Source organism: Sinocyclocheilus rhinocerous, unplaced genomic scaffold (assembly GCF_001515625.1).
Source record: "Sinocyclocheilus rhinocerous isolate Xijiao unplaced genomic scaffold, SAMN03320098_v1.1 scaffold6895, whole genome shotgun sequence".
Lineage (NCBI taxonomy): Eukaryota > Metazoa > Chordata > Actinopteri > Cypriniformes > Cyprinidae > Sinocyclocheilus > Sinocyclocheilus rhinocerous.
The window spans coordinates 16,078-33,015 of record NW_015650146.1 but is presented as its reverse complement, the minus strand read 5'-3'; the positions used below and the strand labels follow the sequence as shown (position 1 = coordinate 33,015).

The 16,938-nt window shown below is 39.6% G+C and overlaps 1 protein-coding gene across 1 annotated transcript in view; it reads left to right on the top strand.

Annotated features, from left to right (window-relative positions):
- The first annotated feature begins 6 nt into the window (after window positions 1–6).
- LOC107711547 (caspase recruitment domain-containing protein 10-like) overlaps window positions 7–16,938 on the top strand; it is a 19,217-nt gene continuing 2,285 nt past the window's right edge. Inside the window, exons 1-21 of the mRNA XM_016516536.1 lie at window positions 7–84; window positions 3,691–3,912; window positions 5,073–5,210; window positions 6,089–6,275; window positions 6,875–7,013; window positions 7,106–7,276; window positions 7,355–7,474; window positions 8,285–8,410; window positions 8,493–8,660; window positions 9,466–9,561; window positions 9,650–9,686; window positions 9,967–10,007; window positions 10,094–10,182; window positions 10,300–10,346; window positions 11,397–11,514; window positions 11,634–11,790; window positions 11,862–11,985; window positions 12,166–12,406; window positions 15,651–15,717; window positions 15,794–15,896; window positions 15,967–16,125. Coding sequence (XP_016372022.1) covers window positions 78–84; window positions 3,691–3,912; window positions 5,073–5,210; window positions 6,089–6,275; window positions 6,875–7,013; window positions 7,106–7,276; window positions 7,355–7,474; window positions 8,285–8,410; window positions 8,493–8,660; window positions 9,466–9,561; window positions 9,650–9,686; window positions 9,967–10,007; window positions 10,094–10,182; window positions 10,300–10,346; window positions 11,397–11,514; window positions 11,634–11,790; window positions 11,862–11,985; window positions 12,166–12,406; window positions 15,651–15,717; window positions 15,794–15,896; window positions 15,967–16,125 — 2,557 coding nt within the window. The 5' untranslated portion in view covers window positions 7–77. The remainder of the gene's footprint in view (window positions 85–3,690; window positions 3,913–5,072; window positions 5,211–6,088; window positions 6,276–6,874; window positions 7,014–7,105; window positions 7,277–7,354; window positions 7,475–8,284; window positions 8,411–8,492; window positions 8,661–9,465; window positions 9,562–9,649; window positions 9,687–9,966; window positions 10,008–10,093; window positions 10,183–10,299; window positions 10,347–11,396; window positions 11,515–11,633; window positions 11,791–11,861; window positions 11,986–12,165; window positions 12,407–15,650; window positions 15,718–15,793; window positions 15,897–15,966; window positions 16,126–16,938) is intronic.

Here is a 16,938-nt window from a genome sequence, read left to right as displayed (position 1 = left end):
AGAGAGAGAGAGAGAGAGTCTGAAGTGTCGCTGTTGTTTTCATTCCTCTAATCTCACTCGTTCATCACCTGCGGATCATGAGCGGTAAGAACTTTAAGATCAATTAATAATAAGATCAACTAATGAATGAAATGTTTGATTCAATGATCGATGCGACATTATGGGGCGGCGCACAGGTGATTGTCTCATTCTTGTTTTCACTATTAGTGTGCAATGAAGTCGATTGCTTGTATAGTGTCAGTTAGTGTACTATAATGAAAAATAAATGGTGTAGGATTTATGCTGAAACAAATTTCACTCAAAAATTTGTAGTCAATTTCACAAGTAATTACAAAGGGTTACAAGTTAAACTGAAGTGCAAGTGAATTAAACATGAAAATTTAAGACTGAAAGAGTAAGTTTTTTTAACTTCAATAATCTTTGTTTTATTTACAACTTAAGTTTAGCATATTAGTATTTTTATGTTAGCACTGACTGTTTATATTACTGTAGTGTTGTGTGTTTTGTTTATAATGTAGTCTATTATAGTGTATGTGTGTAGCGTGCTTGTGTTAGTGTACAGTCATGTTTTGTAGTTCCCTGCACTGGATTCCTTCACTATGAGGCATTCATTGAGATTCCAGCATGTGTTTGGACCTGCCTGACCTGAACACAGAGGCACACAAACCCCTCACACACCCCTAATCTTCATCATCTCTCAGGACGAAGACCAGAGTTTGTTTGGAAACAGTGTATTTTTGTGCTTCTAGACGAGAAAATCACAAATAAGACCTTTTTAATGCCTCAAACTCTGCTCAGATTTGACAAAGTCTGCGATTAAAAGTTCTCAACATGAAGAACTCAACATTAAAAGATCTCAACATGAATGATTTTATAGCTCTGCGCTCTCACTGGATGAGTCGTTAGGATGTGTTTTTATTCCTGTGAAGGATTTTTAGTAGAAGTATCTAGACAAGGGTGATGGTTAAATGAATCGTAACGGATATCTACATCAAGTCTCCCGAAAACCTCAGAGCAGTAACATTTTGGTGTGCAGGTATAAGCAGGCCTGGATGAAAGTGCAGTTTTTGTTTCCCTCCAGCAGCGTTATCGGTCTGTTTCTCTGATTATATCTCGTGTGCAGTGAGAGGTCTGAAACAGTGTATTTTTGTGCTTCTAGACGAGAAAATCACAAATAAGACCTTTTTAATGCCTCAAACTCTGCTCAGATTTGACAAAGTCTGCGATTAAAAGTTCTCAACATGAAGAACTCAACATTAAAAGATCTCAACATGAATGATTTTATAGCTCTGCGCTCTCACTGGATGAGTCGTTAGGATGTGTTTTTATTCCTGTGAAGGATTTTTAGTAGAAGTATCTAGACAAAGGTGATGGTTAAATGAATCGTAACGGATATCTACGTCAAGTCTCCCGAGAAACCTCAGAGCAGTAACATTTTGGTGTGCAGGTATAAGCAGGCCTGGATGAAAGTGCAGTTTTTGTTTCCCTCCAGCAGCGTTATCGGTCTGTTTCTCTGATTATATCTCGTGTGCAGTGAGAGGTCTGGATGGTACGGTCTGCATTCCCCAGCAGTGAGATCTTTTGCTCTTCATGCGGTGAATTTGATTCTCACATCTGCGTATTGTGTGATTCTGTGATATTACCTTCATCACATGCATTCACCCCAATCTCATGAGAAAACCAAACTATTTTAAGAGGAGGTCATTTTGTGTGAATTTTTATGATGTGATTTCAACATAAATGTTTTTTTGTTTTGTTTTTCGAAAAAAGTCAGCTTGAAAGTCCACCTCTAAACCATCAGTGGAGCATAAATATCATACAAAAACAAACTGAGTGAATGAGATTGTTCGATATCATACAAAGATACCAGTTCACCAATACATAAACTGAAAAAATAAATAAATACAAATAAAAACCTGGTGTAGAAAACAATTTTCACTCAGAAATTGCTAGTAAAGTTCGCAATTACAAAGAAACAGCAAGTAACACATTAGAAAACATTGACTTTTTTGTGGTAGAAAGACTGAAATTGTATTTTCTTATAAAACTTACTCGAATAATTTTTATTTACAACTTATACCTAAAAATATTTTTTTACCGTGTAAAATAGTTTTGAATTGCTGTGAGAGCGTTGCATGCATTTGTTCGCCTTTTTAAAGGGGTGGTTCACTGGGTTTTTTCTAGGCTTGATTGTGTTAATGGGGTGCAGTCTAACATGTGTTAATGCTTTCGCTTTTTAAAAAACGCATTATTTTTCACATAATTTACCTTTATTCCACACCGCTCTGTCCCTTCTCTGAGAAACGCGCTGATCATTTCCTGCTTTTATGAAGCCCCTCCCTCAGAAATAGGTGATGGGCTCTGATTGGTTAGCTAGCCCAGTGTGTTGTGATTGGCTAAACCGCCTCTAGTGTGCATCTAAACGTCCCGCCCCTCTCCTCAGCGGCATGTGCTCCGTTTGTATTGTAAACAATGACGTCGTTAATATCGCTTATCAGTTTGAGCTCGATTGAGAATCAGAGGATATTCTTGAAGAGGATCGTGCAGAACCTGTGCAAGCACGGCTTTTAATGGTAGGCCTATGTTTTTTGTTTGGTGTTGTCTCATACTTTTATATACGCTGTTATTTGTAAATGCTACTGCTTATGTTAGCTTTTAATATACGGTTTTATCCTGATTAAAGCTTTAATACAGTACAGCAACTGCACGCGCGTCCATGTTTAACGCTTCTCATAGCTATGTGAAAATAAGTGTATAATTAGAACAGTTCATTGCTGGAGCTGAGCTGAATAAGAGAGAGAGAGAGAGAGAGATGCAGAGTGTGTGCAGAGCAGAGGGTAACAGTATCAAGAACCGCTGCTTTAGAACATTGATTTTGAAACTTGTGAATCCATTAGAATCCTTAGAAGACAGAATCGCGATTCATATATGAACAGATTTTCACGTGCACCTTTAAAAGACGACATCTCCATTTGCATTGAACTTTCAGCTTCGTAACTTTGCAGATATTGTTTATGCTCAAACAGCAACATTACACACTAACTAACCTTAAAAAAGTGAAATCGCAATGAACCACCCCTTTAAATAAATACTTGAATGATTTTGAATGAATGTTCTTTTAGCAAATCGACCTGAGAAGAAACAAATTATTTTCCCATCATTTTTCCATCCATTCACGTTTGCATTTTTTTAAGTGAATTTTTTTCTTAAAAAAATTAATTTAAGCAAGTCAGGTTTGAATAAGAAGTGATTTGTGTTGATTCAGGTCCAGTGCAGATTTTCTCCACAAATAAAAGCTCTATTTTCTCAACTTTGACCCCTTTAAAAGACGACATCTCCATTTGCATTGAACTTTCAGCTTCGTAACTTTGCAGATATTGTTTATGCTCAAACAGCAACATTACACACTAACTAACCTTAAAAAAGTGAAATCGCAATGAACCACCCCTTTAAATAAATACTTGAATGATTTTGAATGAATGTGCTTTTAGCAAATCGACCTGAGAAGAAACAAATTATTTTCCCATCATTTTTCCATCCATTCACGTTTGCATTTTTTTAAGTGAATTTTTTTCTTAGTTATTAGTTTAAGTATTTGCTATTGACTGTTCAAATGCGGAGTTTTGCGCATCGTGTTATGATTGTAAGATCATAAAAGTCTTCTGTTTTTTGTTTTGTTTTTCTTCGCAGGTGAATGGCCGCTGGGAGACGAGAGTTCGCTCATGTCTCCGTTAGAGGAGGAGAAGCACGAGGAGCTGTGGGAGCGAGTGGAAGGAGTGCGACACAAACTGACCCGCATTTTAAACCCGGCAAAGTTGACGCCGTATCTGCGACAGTGCAAGGTTATCGACGAGCAGGACGAGGACGAGGTGCTGAACTCCAGTCAGTATCCGCTGAGGATCAGCAGAGCCGGTGAGATGCAAAACATGACACATGAAGTAGTGATGGACGCCTTCCAAACGCTGCCTCTTTATTCATGCCAAAGGACTTACGTGAAGTGGTATAAAAAGACATGTATAATAAAATAAAAAAACGTAAAAAACAAAAGCCAGAGAAAAAGCATTTATATTGCGAGTTTGAATTTTCAATTATTTTTTTATGACTGTCAAAGACCAAACAGCAATTGCAGTCTACCAGAAAAATTGACAGATTCTTACCCAAAAAAAGTCAATTTATTTATCAAAAAATATCAAGTATAATAAATAAATTGAAGATGTAGTGAATATGAGAATTTGAGTCATGAAAAAAGAAAAAATACTATTGCAAGTGTTTGTTTTGCAACATACTACTATTTCTGACATTTAAAAAAAATCTGCTGAATTCAATGAACCAGTGTCTAACATGTTTTTAACTCATTTTGGGTCAGCTTTATGGTTCAGTTTTAATAACAAACGTGTGCATAAATGGAAAACAAAGAAAGTACTAAGTAACCAAATCATGGAAACATTTGCAATTGCTTTGAAAAAGTCTGTGTGAGTTCTTACTGCATGTACACCATTTTGCCCAGTTTCAATAGCTTCAAAAGAGTGAATCATTTAGCATTCGCAGACTGTGTTTAATAGATTACACTTGTAGAAAAGATTTTCATTTGCTTTATGAAAAGTGTCTATGTATTTTTGGACTGAGTTCTAATTGCATTTACACCGTTTCGACTAGTTTCAAGAGCTTTAAACGAGTGAATCAATTTGCATTTTTAGATTGCATTTAATAGATGACTCCTTAATCAAAACATTTGCAATAGGAATTGGTTGTAAAAGTGTCTTTTAAACATGTTTTTCAACATGGTTCGGTTGAGTTCTGATAGCATTTACACAGTTTTGACCAGCCAGTGTCATCAGCATGTTTTCTGAGCTCTTTACAATGGTGAATCACTTTGCGAAGCAGTTGGTTCAGTTGATTCAGTTCAACTGATTCACTCCATTTCTCCCATCACTAGAGGAAAGTACATACAGTACTTCAGAGTGTGTGAGTATGTGAATCTGGATGCAGAGAATCAGTGTGGAGTGGGATGTGATTGGTGGGCGTGTGTGTCAGTATCCGTGTGCACTGATTTGATTGGCTGTTGTGCTCAGGGCGTTTATTGGACATCCTGAGGGGGCGTGGCGAGCGCGGTCTCCAGGCCTTCATGGAGTCACTGGAGTTTTACCATCCGGAGCAGTTCACGCAGCTGACCGGACAACAGCCGACGCAACGCTGCTCCATCATGCTGGGTGAGTATGGCTGCGTTCACAATCCTATACTAGCATACTACTATATAACAGAATATATTATAAATTATTCTTGGAAATTTAGTTATTTTTAATTTTGAACTTATGTATATTAAATATGTCATCCAAACATTATTTGCATACTGTGCACTGTGTGCATACTATATACTTCAGAGGTATGACAGCATGATAAATGTCTCACCAAAATTGGGTGAATTTATGCTTAAAAAAAGGGACACATTTTCTCAAAATGAAGTGGGTTTATGCTTAAAACAAGAACAATTGCCAACCCCTCAGAGGACCTCAGATGATGCCAACCCTGAAACAACAGAACTACCAAATTTTGCTATAAGTTTGATTGCATCATATAATAATTGCTGTTAATAGTGTTCATCGTCTGTTTGATTACGTCTTTAATTGATTTTTCCGTACATTTCTGCCATATGTACATTAACTGACAGTCACCACTAAATATTGTAGAAACTTAATTTGCTGTAAAGTTGCTTTGCAACGATTTGTATCGTGAAAAGCGCTATACAAATAAACTTGAATTGAATTGAATTGAACAATTTTATCAAAGATATGTCAGTTTGTGCATACAACAGGAACAAATTTATCAAAATCATGTGGGTTTATGCTTCAAACAAGAACAAATTTATAAATTAATGTTGATAAATTGATCAGAAAACAAGAAATAAAATATTTAAATCATTTTGCTTCTCATTCAACTTGATTTTAGAATGTTTAGATATTTGTATAGAGAGAGAGAGAGAGAGAGAGAGAGAGAGCCCAAATCTTCCTCTAGAAAGAGACTTGAATCAGCACGCAGGCAGCAGGTTTAGCTGTTTGTTAGTGTGGTTTTTGTGATGTTGTGTGTGCAGATGAGGAGGGTCCTGAGGGTCTGACTCAGTTTCTGCTGCTGGAGGTTCGTAAGCTGCGAGAGCAGTTCCACTGCAGTCGTGTGTGTGAGCGGCGTCTGTCTCAGCGCTGTCGCATGGCCGAGGAGGACAGAAGTCGAGCTGAGCGCAAAGTGCAGGAGCTGCGACAGGACCGCATACAACAGGAGAGGTGAGGAAAACACACATATCAGAACATTAACATTTGATTTCGTCTCGAACTTTACACTTTTGTTACTTTCATTTAAAAAAAAAAACCTGTTATACTAAAATAACTAAAACTATAATAAAAATTTATAAAATCTGTATAGACATTTGAAAAAAAAAAACACAACAAAATTACTAAAACTTTAACTAAAATAAAAATGTACATAAAAATAGAACAGTAAAATCAAATTTAAAATATAAGCATCTCAGTGATACTAAAATGATATACTGTACAGCATAAATAAGGTGTGCAATACATTAATTTCATTTATTTTTATTTATATAATGAACTGTTATAATCATATATGTATTTTTCATGAACAAATAAATGTAGTTCATATTTCACGCCTAACATTTTATTTATTGCAATTTATCGCATGACAATTTTAATAATTTCCATATATGTGTATTTAATTTTGTCTGTTATATTACTCCATATAAATGTAGGAAATGCTTGAACTTATAAAAATGTGTACTTGAAATGCATTGTGAGTCACTTCAGATAAAAGCACCTGCTAAACACATAAATGTAGATCTGATTCTATGTGTGTGTTTGTGGGTCAGGTTGAGGCAGGACTGGGAGTCTGGCAGTCGTGAGTTGGGTTTGCTGAAGGAGAGACATCTGGAGCAGGCTGTGAAATATTCGCGAGCTTTAGAGGAACAACGCAAAGCTGCAGCGCGCGAGAGAGATCTGCTCACAGAGGTAGTCGACATCATCAGTATTTCACACTCCAGATACACACAGTTCATGTCAGGCTCATAGTGGGCGTGTCCATGTGATGATGCCACGGACAGGTGGAGCAGCTCAGGAAGAGATTACAGGAGGTGGAGAAACGAGCTCACGATGGCCCTGCCTCCTCACTGACGCATCACACAAGCAGCGGAGTGTGTGACGGCGCCCCCACAGGACCGGAGGAGACACCACCGCTTGCCGTGAGAAACAGAGAGCTGAACTCTGGAAATCAGGTCAGAGTCACGCGAGACGCTCGGCCGACGCTTACAGGAGTGTGTGTCGGTTGTCTGATGTATCGTGTGTGTTTGTAGGCTCTGTTGGACATCCTGAAGCAGGACCGGCGGGAGGCGGCGGAGCAGCGGCAGGAGCTGAGCAGCACCATCGCTCAACTGCAGGGGGAGCTGGAGAGCTCCGAGAATCAGAGAGAGAAAGTGAGAGCAAACCTCTGTGTGTCTGTGGGGTTTATAGTCTCAGTGTGGAATCAAATACTAACATTCCACTCATATGTTTTCCCCTATATGTGACACAGATAGTATGCTTAGTAGTTTGGTTTGCACTGTGAAAGTGGATTTGACATTTAAATAATATGCATTTGGAAGATAAAAGTAATTAAAGGTCCATACAAAATAAAAGTCAGGTTCATTCATATGGCGCTTTTTACTGTACTAAACCAGAAAAAAATGTTCTTTAGTTCCAGCACTCTAATTATGTACATCTTTGTTTTCAACTGTAAAGCAGCTCTACAGAATATAATACAGTTCAAGTAAACTCAATACTGTTTACCGCTAAATGTCACTATTGAAAACACTTGTAAATTAACCAAGTCATGTTTTACTATAAATCAGGGTTATCGTTAACTGAAACTACAACTAAAACCATAAAAAGGTGTTGCTGAAAATGAAATAAATGTTAACTGAAATAAAATAAAATAATAAAAAATCAACTAGTTGAAATAAAACGTTTGTAAAAAATTTCTCATTTTCATTTAGTTTAGCTTGATAAAATTACTAAAAAACTATATAGACATTAAAAATACTAATAAAAATGATTAAACCACATATCCAAAGAACTCAAATTTTAAGTAAATGGAAAATATAAAATAAAAACGAATTCAAAAGATGAATAAAAACTAAAATAGTACATTGATGATACTAAAATAACGAACAGATCTTTATAGATGTTTGAGTAAATATCCAATTCTGCGAGTCGTCCTCACTATTGTAGACCAATGTATTAATTAGTTGGCGTCTCAGTGTGAGCAGCTGCAGCTGCGCTTCAGGACTCTGCAGCTGGACTGGGAGACTGAGCAGAGCAGGAGTGTGTCCTACTTCAACCAGATCATGGAACTGGAGAGAGAGAGAGACCAGGTACCAAACACACACACACACACACACACACACACATACATAAACATGCGCTTAAACACTTCTGTTTGTGTGTGTGTTGAAGGCGCTGCGCAGTCGTGACAGTCTGCAGCTGGAGTTCACCGACTGCCTCCTGGATAAGAACCGTCTGCGCAAACGTATCGCGGAGCTGCAGAGCAGCCTGGAGCAGCTGCAGAGAGAGACGGAGAGAAACCAAGAGCGGAGAGAGCAGAGCACCACCTCCATGCACTGCGTACGTCTGCATCACTACACACTACACAATACACATGGCACGCTTGAGCTTCTCAAGTGGGGTCGGTGTCTGAAAAACCACTACCATAATGCCACCATACTATACTATACTCTATACTACAAAAATATTAAAAAGTAGACTATAATACATAGCATGCTGCACTGTACTGTTCTATGCTGTATTGCACTTTACTGTACTAAATTATACTCTACTGTATCATAATATGCTATATACTATATATACTGTTGATGACTATAATGCATACTGTTGTACCATTCCATACTGTACTATACTAAACTGTTCTGTACCATATTGTACTGTACTACACTACGCTAAACTGCATGGTACAGTACTGTACTGTACTTTACTATACTACAATATATTGCACTGTACTGTACTATTAATACTACACTGTGCTATACTACATTGAATTATACTGTACAGTACTACACCATACTGTACTGTACTATACTTTAGTGTACTACACTACACTTTACTGTACTATACTGAACTGTACTATACCACACTACATTATACTGCACTGTACAACACTATACTGTACTATACTTTAGTGTACTACACTACACTGTACTATACTGAACTGTACTATACTACACTACACTATACTACACTGAACTGTACTATACTACACTACACTATACTACACTGTACTGTTCTATTCTGTACTACATTACACTGTACTGTATCACACTGTATTATGCTATGCTATACTATACTATACTATACTATACTGTACTATACTATGCATTCACTGACCTGTGTGTATGTGCGTGTGTTTCTGTAGTCTCACCTGTCGTTGTTCAGCGAGGATCAGTGTTTCGGGCCGTGTTGTTCAGTTGGTCTGAGTCCCAGTCCACTCACACTCAGAGCTCAGCTGAAGGTCAGAGTTCACATACACAGACATACAGTTATTTTATCATTGCACATGTGTGTGTTTGTTCTCTCATGTTGTTATTGTGTTTTTACAGTCAGCCTCTGGAGCTCAGATCTGTGAGCAGTCTGAAGGTGAGTGTTAATGTGTGTTCATTTGTGCAGTTTCAGTAATATTATCAATTTAACTGCACTGACACGAATAAAAACAGAATTTGATCTAAACTGAACTGGATAATGCCACTATTGTCTTCTGTAGAGCTGCTTTACAGCTGAGATTGTTTCATAATTGATGAATTTTACAACATTAACTCTGTTATTCTGTTATTTTGTTACCCTGAAGCTGCCTTGAAACCATCTGTATTGTGTAAAGCTTGTTGATGTTGTTTTTGATGCTGTTGTGTTTGTGTCACAGACTCCTGCTGCTCTAATTCGGAGGAGAATCTGCTCATGCCGGTGAATAAATTTGTATTTTCACTATGTGGTGCAGTGACGATCATGTCCTGTGTTTGAATCTCACTGTATGTTTTGTGATTGTGCAGGAGTGTAACACGGAGAAGGACATCAACAGGCTCTCGACATTTCCCTTTCCTCCCTGTATGAACTCCATTAACCGCAGAGCAAACATAGAGTAAGACAAAACAAACACTGTAAATTGTGTTAAACATTAATGTCACTTCTTAAACTAGTGAAGGACGACACCTGATGCATGATTCAGTGGTGTCTCACTGTCTGTGTGTGTTTGCAGGTTTGACCTGAACTCTTTGGGGAGCGACGAGAAAGAGCCGCATACAGGTGTGTGAAACAACTCTCTGTCTGTCTGTCTGTGCATCTTCCTCCAAACCTGACTGTCTGTTAGTGGTGGGAGAAACAAACGATTCTCTGATGAGTCATGATTCTTTCTTCAACTACTTTAAATTGATTCATAAGATTGATTTGAATCAAGTGAATAATTGATTCACAATTATGATTTTCTTTCATGTTGGTGGAAACAGACTTCCATAGTTTGCTGCCAATTCCACACAAAAGTCCTATGTTTCTGAACCTCTATAAAATTCTGAAAAGTTGACGTGAAATACTAGGGTAATCGCAGACTTCATTGCACAGGATATGTATATAATAATCAAACAACAGTAATGTTGATAAAAAGAGAAACATCGCTCACTGTTCTTGTTTGAAAACTTTCAGATACCTCAACACTCGTTTTATTGCTCATAATGTGTTTCTTTGCTCTTCATTTAATTCTAAATTTTAAATCAAATTATGCATTTTTAATTGTATATTTATTTATTTTTATTTAATCATATTTATTTTATTCATTGCATATCTGTTGTTTTTCTTTGCTGATTTTGTATTGAACTACCTATTTTAACTCTTTTTTTATTATGTGTCTTTTGTAGAGCACTCTGGTCAGTGTCAGCTGACTTTAAATATGCTTTAGAACTATAATGTACTAATTGTCTTATTAATTTTGGTATTATTTTAAAGAGTACTTTTATAATTACATTTTATAAATTCTATATTTAAAGTAGTAAAACAGTTACAAATAAGTGTTTTTTTGTCATCTTTGGTGTTAAAATTGTTATTGAGAATCATTGCATTTCACTGGTTTTAGTAACAACTACTGAAATATTGGTATGGTGACAAAACTAAACTCTAGTGTGTATTATTATGTAAAAAATGGCTTTGAGAATCATTTAAATCAAATCGTGAGGCCAGTGAAGATTCACATCTCTACAGTCTACAGTATATCTCTCTTTCATCTCATGTCTGTGTCTTTTTAAGTTCAGTTTGTTTTTCAGTTATTAGTAATGGTTTGTGTGTGTGTGTGTGTGTGTGTTGTAGAGGACTCAGACTCGTGTCTGTTGAGTTCGTGGAGCTCTCTGCCGTCTCAGCTCTTTCCTCCTGATGTGATCAACGTGACTCCAACTCTCCCGATCGAACCTTCATCATCCTCAGCACGGTACAAGCCCTTCATCAGCACCCGAAACAGGCTGCTTTCAGGCTAAATTTGATTGATCTCAATCAGGGTTCAACTCCACCAGTAAACAGTCAACTTTATTCTGTTTGTTTGTTTCTCAGATTGTCTCTGTCACTCTCCTCCTCGTCCAAAAGCGTCAGTCTGGCCGGAGACATCACTATCATCGGTGGAAACCGGACGGGTGTGTTTGTTCAGATGGTGAGGACGGGTTCACCTGCGCAGATCTGCGGCCTGAAGGAGGGCAGTGAACTACTGGAGGTGAGAGACAGAAAACAGTTTCCTGTCAGACAGGAAGTGAAACACATTCAGATCACAAGTTTTATTGTCAGTTGGATCAGGTGTTGTTCGGCGAGGGTCGTGTTCGTCTCAGTCAGTGTACGGCTGAAGTGGCTCATTTCTCACTGCAGTGGTGGACCGAACCGAACGCACTCAAACACACACACAATCCTGACGGTGAGAGACAAACATGTGCTTCATCAGTATTTTTTACTAATATCTAAACCTTCTTAAATCAAGTGTGTGCTTAAACTGATCAATTTGTTCAGATAAACATTATGAGATTGTGACTGTTTTGTCATTGATTATTTTCTATTGTCTGATTCAGTGATTTGTTTCTTTGCGCTCTCATCTCAGGTTACACTCGCTTACTTGCTGAACTCTCATCTCCGTCCTTCACCGGCGCCGACTCGTTCTATGTGCGCGTGAACCTTGACCTCTGTCACCATGGCGACCCGCCGTGTCTCAGGGTTTGCTGTGACGACGTGCTGCACGTCACCAACACGCGGTACAACGGCAAATATCAGTGGCGCTGCGTTCGCGTGGACAAACACACGGGGGCGCCGCTGCAGGCCGGAGCCGTGCCAAACTACAACAGGTACACACTTAATACACACAAACACTACACTGACATTAAAATATTATAAAGAATTAAAATAACATCCCTTTAACTGTAGTGACTAAAGATCAATTAAAAAGCACATAATTGTTGGTTTAGGGTGGGATGGACTCATATTATGTATGTTGTTTTATTAGGTTTTTTTTTTGTTTGTTTTTTTAACTCCCTATATATATTAATCCCACAGAGGCTTTTTCCCTGGTTAAATAAATAAATGTTGGCATCATCACGAGTCACATAATCAGCTCCAATAAAGCAACAACTATTGAGAGCAGTAAATAAATATTGGTTATTATAAAGAATTTAATTAACATTGTAATGAGGGAGACGTGACAACGGAGTTGAGGATCCAAGTGCAGGCTTTATTAAAAGCGTGGTCAAACAGGCAGGGTCAAACACCAGCAAACAGGTATAATCCAGGGCAGACAAAAGTGTAATCCAATACACAAACAAAAGGTCGGGGCAGGCAGCAAACGATCAGAAAACAAGGAACAATCCAGGGTCAAAAACATGGCATGGCAAGGCAAGGCAACAAGGAACACAGAAACTCAGAAAAACACAGGAACTAGGGCTAGACATTCAATACTGAGCCATGTGAAAGAGAGAAACCAAAGGAACAATCCAGGGTCAAAAACATGGCATGGCAAGGCAAGGCAACAAGGAACACAGAAACTCAGAAAAACACAGGAACTAGGGCTAGACATTCAATACTGAGCCATGCGAAAGAGAGAAACCAGGCTTTAAATAGGGTGAGACAGATGAGGTAACAAGACACAGGTGAATGCAATCAGTGATAATGAGTCCAGGCAAAGGATTATGGGGAATGAAGTCCAGGGAAAAGAGGCAAGAGTCTGTAATGGAGAGCCCTCTAGCGAAGCTCACGGGAACTCCAGCTAGAGATCGTGACAGAGCCCCCCACCAAGGAGTGGCTTCCAGACGCTCCAAACCGAATAGACTAAAGGGAGGTGGACCGGAGGTCGGAACGGGGAGGAATGGAGGGCCAGGTCCATGCAGTGGTGGAAGACCTGGAGACTGAGGCAGAGTTGGCGGAGCAGGGTACCAGGGCAGAGCAGGTGGAGCAGGAAGCCAAGGTGGAGCAGGGTCCCAGGGCGGAGCATGGAGCCAGGGCCGGGCCGGTGGAGCAGGGAGCCAGGGTGGAGCTAAGGACCACCAGGGCAGAGCAGAAGACCACCACAGCAGAGCAGATGGGACCGAATATCCCCACGGCGGCGCAGATGACCACCACAGCAGAGCAGACAGGACCGGAGGTTCCCACGGCAGCGCAGACGACCACCAAAGCAGAGTAGAGGGGATTGAAGACCCCCACGGCGGAGCAGATGGCCACCACAGCTGAGCAGATGGGACCGAAGATGCCCACGGCTCCTCGAGCTGATGGAGCTAAAGACCACTTCAGCGGATCTGATGGTGCAGGATACCACCAAGGCGGATCAGGCAGAACTGGAACATAGAGCACAGAGAGTTTAACAACGGCCTCAGTGGCCGTAACAGGATTGGCAGACAGTTCAGAAATGGCATCTTTGGCCGAAACAGGGTGAGCAGAGATTTCAGGGGCAGCCCTTTTGACCGTGGCTGGACAGACAGAGAGTTCAGAAACGACCTCCCTGGTCATTGCAGGGCAAACAGAAAGTACGAGATCAACCCTTTTGGCAAAGACAGGACTGTCAGAGAGTTCGGAAGCAACCTCCTTGGTCATTACAGGACAAACAGAGAGTTCGGGACCGGCCTTCTTGGCCATGATAAGACAGTTACAGAGTTCAGAACCGACCTCCTTGGCCGTAACAGGACAGGAAGAGTATTCACAGACAGCCTCCATAGCCATGACAGGATAGGCAGAGAGTTCACAGACGGCCTCCATAGCCGTGACAGGACAGGCAGAGAGTTCACAGACGGCCTCCATAGCCGTGACAGGACAGGCAGAGAGTTCATCAATGGCCTCCTTGGCCGTGGCTGGACAGGCAAAGAGTTCAAAGGCGGATGCCGCTGCCTCTGAAGGTTCTGCAGCAGATCCTCTATACTGGATGCCAGTCTCAGACGCCTTGGGACTGACCTTGAGTCACTGGGGCATGGTCAGCATGATGTGAAGAGTCTCTGGAATGGCGGCCATGATGGGACGAGACTCTGGAACGGCGGCCGCAACGGGACAGGACTCTGGAATGGCAGCCATGACGGGACGAGACTCTGGAACGGCGGCCACGATGGGACGAGACTCTGGAACGGCAGCCATGATGGGACGAGACTCTGGAATGGCAGCCATGACGGGACGAGACTCTGGATTGACAGCCATCTTGTGGAAAGTCTCTGAGTTGGTAGCCATAGCGGGACCAGGCTCTGGAATGGCGGACACTGTGGAAGAATCGCGTTGCTCCTCTACGACCCCCACAGTAAAAGCAGAACCACTCAATTGCAGTGCAAGATCGATGTAATGTTCTAATGTCCAGTTAGGGCTGTGCAGCGGCATACACGAAGTGAGTGGTTAAGATAGTCCTCCCCGAAAAAGTATCATTAAACACACCTCGTCAAATGAGATTAAGTGAGCCAGTTCAATAAAGTCCGACACATACTCCTCAATGGGCCACTCACCTTGACGGAGTCGCATAACTTGTGCTGCTTGATTCATGTTTGGCCTGGATAACTGAATAAAGGCGCTGGATCTGGGTATGGCTCAGTATTCTGTAATGAAGTCCGGGGAAAAGAGGCAAGAGTCTGTAATGGAGTGCCCTCTAGCGAAGCTCACGGGAACTCCAGCTAGAGATCGTGACAAATATCCTTTTAATTGTACTGACAAAAAATTATTTAAAAAGCAAATAATTGGTGTTTCGGGGTGGAATAAACTCATATCATTTGTTGTTTTTGAAACATTTGAAATTCATTATTTAGTGATTGAATCTACAAATGTTTTTTAATGTTGTTTAATTTATGTATGTTATTTTATTAGTATTTTTTCTGCTATTTTGTCTTCGTATTTCTTTTAAAACCCTGTAAAAGTTTTTTTTTTTTTATATCTCAGAGGAGCTTTTTCTATATATATATATATATAAAAAACATTTAAATGAATGAATGTATGCATGTTGACACAATCTGCTCTAATAAAGCAACAAATTGTAAATTCAGTATGCAAATATTCAGATGATGTGGATATTTAATGTTAAATATCTGTCTGATGTCGCATAAAACATGTCAGACTCGTGTTTTTCTCGTTCAGGGCTCAGCAGCTGCTGTTGGTGAGACTTCGTACGATGGCGCTTGAACAGAATCAGTGCAGGAGGAAGGTGAGGGTCTGTCTGTCTGTCTATTTCTGTCTGTCTCTCACAGACACTGAGCTGTTTGTTTTGTCTCTGTCCGTAGTTCTTTAAGAAAAACCCTGAGCACGTTCGGCTAATTAAAGCGGTCGTGGCAAACTGTCGCAAGGTTGCTTCGTCCAGTCCAGTGCTCTACACACTCAGTAACCGTAAGCCCCGCCCACTCTAACATTTAACCAATCAGAGCGAATATTGTGAGTTCTGAACGCGTGTTTGTAGGTCATGAGGAGCAGCTGATCCCGTTCAGTCTGGTTCAGATGGTTCAGGTCTTCAGCAAACGGCCGGTGGTTTTCTCTCCGTCTCTGCTATGCCGTGGGATCATCGAGCGCCTGCTGCAGCCGGCAGAATCCGGTCTGGACTTCAACACCTGCCATCCAGGTACAGAGGAAGATCTTAACTACAACTAAAGTCATGCTACTTGTTATTTAAACTACATGTTAACTGAAAATATACAATATAAATACAATAAAAATACTTAATAAATAAAAAAAATGAAACAATAAAAACTTAATGAAAATGAGAACTGTTGCCTTGTTAACTAGCTGTCAATGAACTAAGAAAAAAAATCTACATACCTGTGTGTAAACCTACTAAAATTATAAACTTTTCAAATTTTTTCAAAACAAAAACTACTAAACATGACAAAACACAACAAAATAAATATTAAAACTTGAAATCAAATTTAAATGAAAATGGAAAAAAAAAAATATATAATCTCATTCAAAATATGAATAAAATGACTTAATATTTGAAGTTTTGCTTGGCCATTAGTTGTGATAAACAGGAAAGTGTGTCCAGCTGAATTCAATTTGAGTTTGTTCAATTAATTAAAAAAAAAAGCTTAGTTTACCGCGGCTGCGGTCGTGTGAAGCTCTCCTCGTGTGAAGACCGAAGAGCATAAAGACCATCGACTCTACCGTGCGACTCCACCGGGCAGGGACACCGGCAAAGGATAAGTATCGCTTTTTATTTCTCCTCTTTCCTACTACTTGTTTCACTTCTGTTTCAGTTTTTTTTTATAACCATTTCTTACTATGTGTCAATAACAAGTTGTTGTTATTTTAGCATGTGTGTTTGGCTCAGTGTTGTTTTTTTGGATTACTGGATAAACTAATATAGTTTGATTTGTATTAGTTATCTACTTTAGTTTTAGTTACAGTTGTAGTAATGTTGTCATTTTATTAGTTTTTT